Genomic DNA, 5,883 nt, shown 5'->3' with positions numbered 1-5,883 from the left:
AGAGAGAGAGAGAGAGAGAGAGACAGAGACAGAGACAGAGATAGAGATAGAGACACTATGTAAATGTTTGCATATATGTGCATGCGTGTCCGATGGTGGTTGTGGGGTGCAGCACATGGTGAATATAGAGGAACATTGTTCTCCCATGGCAGTCAGCTCTATTGGTAGGGTCTTTTTTTTTTTCTCAGTTTGATAAAGGATTACTAATATCATTGGATGAAGATTTAAAAAGTTAGGATCCTCTCTCATTTCAGGTTTATTCCAGAGTGTTACTTAAGGGTATCTGCATTTTATTCATAGGGAGGGTTAGTAAACTGTGCCTCTTTCAACCTAAACATGTTTCTGCTTCATCTCAGGAGACACAAGACACAGTGAGTCCTGTATTTTCCCTAGTGATCTGCATTTTTTAAAATGTGGTTGAAGAGATGACATTTGTTAAAATATAAGAGAGGATTCTTAGAGAAAGACATGGGTAGAGAGATGAATAGATACAGCATTTGATGATTAGATAACTATTTTGCATTTAATTGGGGAATGGGCTAGATGGGTGATGGGTATTAAGGAGGGCACTTGTGATGATCAGTTACTGACTTCTACTCCTGAAACCAATATTACACTGTATGTTGGCTAGTTAAAATGTACATTAAAAAATAGCACTAAATAGAAAAAAAAATAATTGGGGCTTCTGTTGCCTTTTTGATCATTTTACAATTTTTTCCCTTAGTTTTCTGCAGAGAGAAAGGTAAAGACTGAAATAACAAAGTAGTAAGTGTTTCTCAAGCTCTGTCTATGAAAATGAAAACAGATATGCTTGGAGAGCTGGAGACACATCATGGCACAGAGGGAAGACAGAGGGGCAGAGAAAGTTAGTGTCTTCCTCTCTCAGATGTAACAGGAATAGTGTTGAGAGCAGGAGGAAAAGACAAATCTGATGTGGGTTTAACAAACATATGAAATTTACATAATTCAATCATTCAAGTGACTCTATGGTGGAGATTCTCTTATACACCCCATTTTTCAGGAGGAAATAACAATGCGGAGATACTATGTAACTTACCCGAAGCTACAGGGGCAAAAACAGAATTTGAAAGCTCTGTCTGACACCTGAGCTTATTTTCTTAACTCTTACCAATGAACTTATCTTACCCTTATATTTCCTTCCTCATTATGAGGTAGCATTTCTCCAGCACAGATGCTCAAACATTAGCATCATTACTCACTTCTAGGTCATTCTCATGTGATCAACCAGCAATCAGTATTCAGCTTACTTTACCTTCAATTCTAAAGGTCATCTCTTTCTTCACTGTCCCTAATAAGACTCCCTCCATTAAAGCCACCATAACCTCTTGGATGACCACACACTTTCTGGGATTACCGTCTTTCTCCCAAAGAGTACTTATCTTCCTCAAAGCTACCAGTATGATTTTCATATAACGACAATTCGAATACAATACTGTCTTTCTAAAAATTCCCAGTGCTTACCCCCGTCTACAGAATAAAGGTCAGCTTCCTTGGCCTGACATATATGTTAGTAAATCTGTATGATTTCCATGAATTTCCCTTTAAGTCTTATGCTTCACTCTTTGTCTTGTGTGTTACAAATCACTTATAAACCACATGAAGTTCACCATAGAGTTATTTTCTTCATTTGCACAGAAAGCTATTTATTTCATTTGGCTTAATGCTATTTGTTTTAAAATGTGCTTAGGAAGTGTTCTGTGACCATAGAACCACTCACCTTTAGAGACTACACTTTCTTTGTATTTTCCATAAATGTCTTTTTCACTGGACTAATATATGGCAGTTTAGTTCTCTATAGCTATTTCCCCCAGATTTCATGGTGAGCTAGGACTGAAATTATTTATACATAGGGAATTTCATAGGACAACAAGGCATCAAAATTCAATAATTATCAATGTGATGAATTAACTCTCACTAGCCATATATAACAAAAAATGAATTGTCTTTATTTTTGGTTCAGTTTCATTACAGTTATCTTGTGAAAGGGAGGATTTGCAAGAATAATTGGTCTAAGTCAGAGAAACCATTAACTAAGTGTTTCACTCACTCAGTTCTTACACAGTTGAGTGACTCACATGTCACCCTTAGGGTGACCTTATATCATAAGGTTATCTACCAATTATACACATTATATAATTATACACATTATATAATATTTGTTACTGAATCAAGAGGAAAATAAATCCTAACATCATCCTTATAGAGCCAGCAGTAAATTTGGAATATATTTTCCTTAAAATCAAATTACATGGCAATCATTGTCTTTACTCAAATGAAGGTGAAGTATGGAGAAAGCTCTTCCACCCCAAAATCAACAGCTAGGCAAAATATAGACCAAATGTATTCTTCAGCTATAGGTACAAGGGATTCAAATAAATAAACTTTCTAAAATTGAGAATTTCAAAATCATTGGGTGCATTGTTTGCATCGATGCCTCCCAGACTGCCATAATGCCCCTTCCTTTCAGTTATGTCACTGTTAAGATAGAATTAAGTAAAAGTATTTTTTTCCCCAGAATCTTTCTCAGAGCTTCTTTGACATCTTTGTTTCTCAGAGAGTAAATCAAAGGATTCAGCATGGGCGTGACTAGGGTGTAACATAACGAGGCCACTTTACTCAGCTCAGGAAATCTGTCAGGAGTGAGATACATAAAAAACACAGCACCGTACAGCACACTCACGACTCCCAGGTGTGAGCTGCAAGTGGAGAATGCTTTCTTACGTCCCTCAGAGGAGCGTATCTTGAGAACTGTGGACACAATATACAAGTAAGAAATAATAATAACTATGATGGTAGGCAAGATGATGATGCTCGATAAGAAAAAGGAAATCATCCTATAGATGAAGAAGTCAGAACAAGATATCCTCTCAAGTGGGCGAGTGTCACAGTAAAAGTGGTCAATGGCCCGAGAACCACAAAAGGACAGAGTAAATACCATGCTTGTCTGAAGAACCGAGCTAATGCAGCCACAGATATAAGAACCAGCCACCAACTGAATGCAAAGACGTGTTGACATCTGGGAAGAGTAGAGGAGTGGGTTGCAGATGGCAATGAAGCGGTCATAGGCCATAGCTGCCAGGAGAAATCCCTCCGCCACGATGAAGAGGGCAAAGAGAAAGAGCTGTGTCACACAGCCTGCAAAGGAGATGGACTTGCTCTCAGACCAGAAGTTGATCATGGCCTTGGGTGCAATAACAGACGAATAGAAGAGATCAATGAAGGACAGGTTGCCTAGGAAGAAATACATCGGTGTGTTCAGCCGGGGATCAGTCATAATAATGGTCATCATCCCAACATTCCCTAGGAGGATCATGGCATACACAAGCAGAAAGATCAGGAAGAGGAGAATGTGGAGCTCAGGGCGGACCCTGAAGCCTACAAGGATGAAGTCAGTCACTTCCGAGTGATTGTCTGTTCCCCTGTCACCCATGGCAGAAACCTGCTGAAACGGACAAGGAAAAATGAACAAATGAAACCTGTGCTTTGTTTCTAGTGACACAAATACTTTCTTAAGTGTGGAAAAAATTAGTTATATCTTAATTAAATATTGTATATGAAACCATGTTAATGTCATGAAGAATCAGGAATTTGGATTAGATAATATGAGATCCATGAGACTGTTTTTCTGTTAAGCAGTGAAAGAAGTTAATGGGTTATTGTATTTTAGGTCATAATTTTGCTGAGTGTTCACCAAGAAAGTAACATAATATGTGGTCTAAAATTCATCACTTTTTGAATTTCTATTCCTAATATATTCATTGTTAAATAATTAGCTTTACCTAAAGTAAAAATGTAACCTAAAATGCTGGGAATACATATAATCTGTATGATAGTGCTATAGCCATCATGATTCACTGTCCGTGTCTGAATCATTAAAAGACAGTACAAAATATATTTAGAAATATGTTTACCTTCTTTTATGTACAATCTTTGGTTTCCATTATTACTGTGCCATCTCTAAAAATGGAATAAAAATCATAAGTTATTGGTATGTTAAAATTAATAACATCAAAATAATCACTAAACCTAGATATCATTTTCTAATGCTCTTTCCAAATCTATGTTCATTTTCTCAGGTCAAGGATATTCCTCCCAAATAGATGCATTTTTATTGCCTTGTTATATATATTTTACTTCCATTAGTAGGTGTGTGAATCACACAGATTCACTTAGCCATTTTCTTTAGAGCAGAGAAGAAGCTGATAAACATTCTAATCCTCACATGACAGTGAATAACTTCTAACAAAGCTGTGTCAGTTCAAGGGCTGTCACTCTTTAGTCAGGGCAAGCCAATTAAGGAATACATATTAAAGGAGAGTTCCTTTCTTATATTCTATTATGCCTTATATATCTTAAAATGAGGACAATGGGATGACCATGGATATTTGAGGACCATAACAACCTTCGGTCTCCAGAGTCCATGATCACTTGGTAGAATATCAACAGTACTTACTTTACTTCTGATACCTTTCTGCAGGATTTTTCCACATTGAGGTTTTGTTCATCCTCTGTGATGGATTCCATTGGGAGAGGAGCAATCATAAAGTCAATTATGGAGGCAGAAGTGCAGGCTCAAGGGCTGTTGTCCATGAGGACTGCAGTAACCTCAGACATAAGCAAATAATCTAATAATAGTCCATATATGAGGAGCTTTTCTTCTCTGGTTGTGTGTATCCTTTGGGAAATTTCTCTGGACTTTATTTTCTTCATTGACAAGGAAAGACATTCTGGTAATTATCATAGCATAGATATTGGTAAGCAAAAGGAAACAGATTTAAATGTTTGTGATATATAAGTTTAAAACGAATGAATATATTAAATCATCATAAATTACATTTGCTATGCTTTAAAAAAAGATAGAAGTTAACTCCAAATTATGGTTTACCTGTTTTTCCTGATGTCGATGTGTTTCATGCCATGACAAATGCCCTCTAAGTCACAAAGTCAGATAATGTTTTGCTAATCTAAGCTTTCTTATGTGTAAGTACTAAATATTTTGAAAATATAGTGGAAGAAATGATAATTTAAAAAATATTCTAAAAATTCTTAGCATGAAATTGTATAAGAGATCATGATCTGTATTTAAAATCCTCAATAATTATGTGTGGCTAAAAGACTACAGTAAAACCAAAGACATAATACTCTATTTAATGAAACAGCGTATTATAATTATGCAAATGCCATTTTCCCCTGAAGATTTCCATAATTTAATTATAATTCTACTTTTAGAAAATCTTTTTTATTTAAAAATTATTTCTAGAATTATCTGGATTTTTTTTAGTGTGGACATAGCAAAACATATGGGTCCGGCACGTTCCTTTATTATAATGCAGGATTAGTAAAAGTTTGGTAAGTGTAGGAAGAGTAAATAGTTTAAGTATCTTAAACTGGAAATTATTAATGAAGGTGAATTGAGGCCTGTGAAGTTTGGAAAGGCTGGAGGAATTTCTGGGTGACACTCTAATAATGACCCTTAGAGCAATATAATAAGATTCACAAAGATAGGCTACCATCGGAGATACAATTTAAAAACACTGAACCTTAACTGTGGTCCAGAGATCAGATACATGGAAAAAAAAGATGTCACTGCTTCCTCATCCATCAAAATAGCTTCTCTAAGGAAGTTGGGGACTCAACAGTGCTGCAGAAAATAGCCCCTATGTACCCACAACCTTCCTAAGGTGACATTTCCATGGTAGAAAATGTTGAAATTTTCTACCAAATTCTGAGTTTGTGTGGATCTCATTGGTAGAACAAAATCTGTGCCAGGAACCATAGTATTAGGAGACATTTGAACTTTCCAACATCTCCAAGGGGAAAACACATGTGGTAGAGCTTCGCTATCCAATTGATCAAATGTAC

At 36.1% G+C, this 5,883-nt stretch overlaps 1 protein-coding gene across 1 annotated transcript; it reads right to left on the bottom strand.

Annotated features, from left to right (window-relative positions):
* Window positions 1–2,488: 2,488 nt before the first annotated feature.
* On the bottom strand, window positions 2,489–3,466 carry LOC112863724 (olfactory receptor 9K2-like). Its single transcript, XM_025926869.2, has one exon. The coding sequence runs from the start codon at window positions 3,449–3,451 to the stop codon at window positions 2,489–2,491; it is 963 nt and encodes a 320-aa protein (XP_025782654.2). The 5' UTR covers window positions 3,452–3,466.
* Window positions 3,467–5,883: the final 2,417 nt, after the last annotated feature.

This window comes from Puma concolor, chromosome B4 (genome assembly GCF_028749965.1).
Source record: "Puma concolor isolate L17-30 chromosome B4, mPumCon1.1.hap2, whole genome shotgun sequence".
NCBI lineage: Eukaryota > Metazoa > Chordata > Mammalia > Carnivora > Felidae > Puma > Puma concolor.
The sequence above is the reverse complement of the archived record's forward strand: the minus strand, read 5'-3'. Positions and strand labels throughout refer to the sequence as shown.

Excerpts from the sequence above, each read along its gene's own strand:
- LOC112863724 (XM_025926869.2), bottom strand. The coding sequence starts at position 3,451 with ATGGGTGACAGGGGAACAGACAATCACTCGGAAGTGACTGACTTCATC.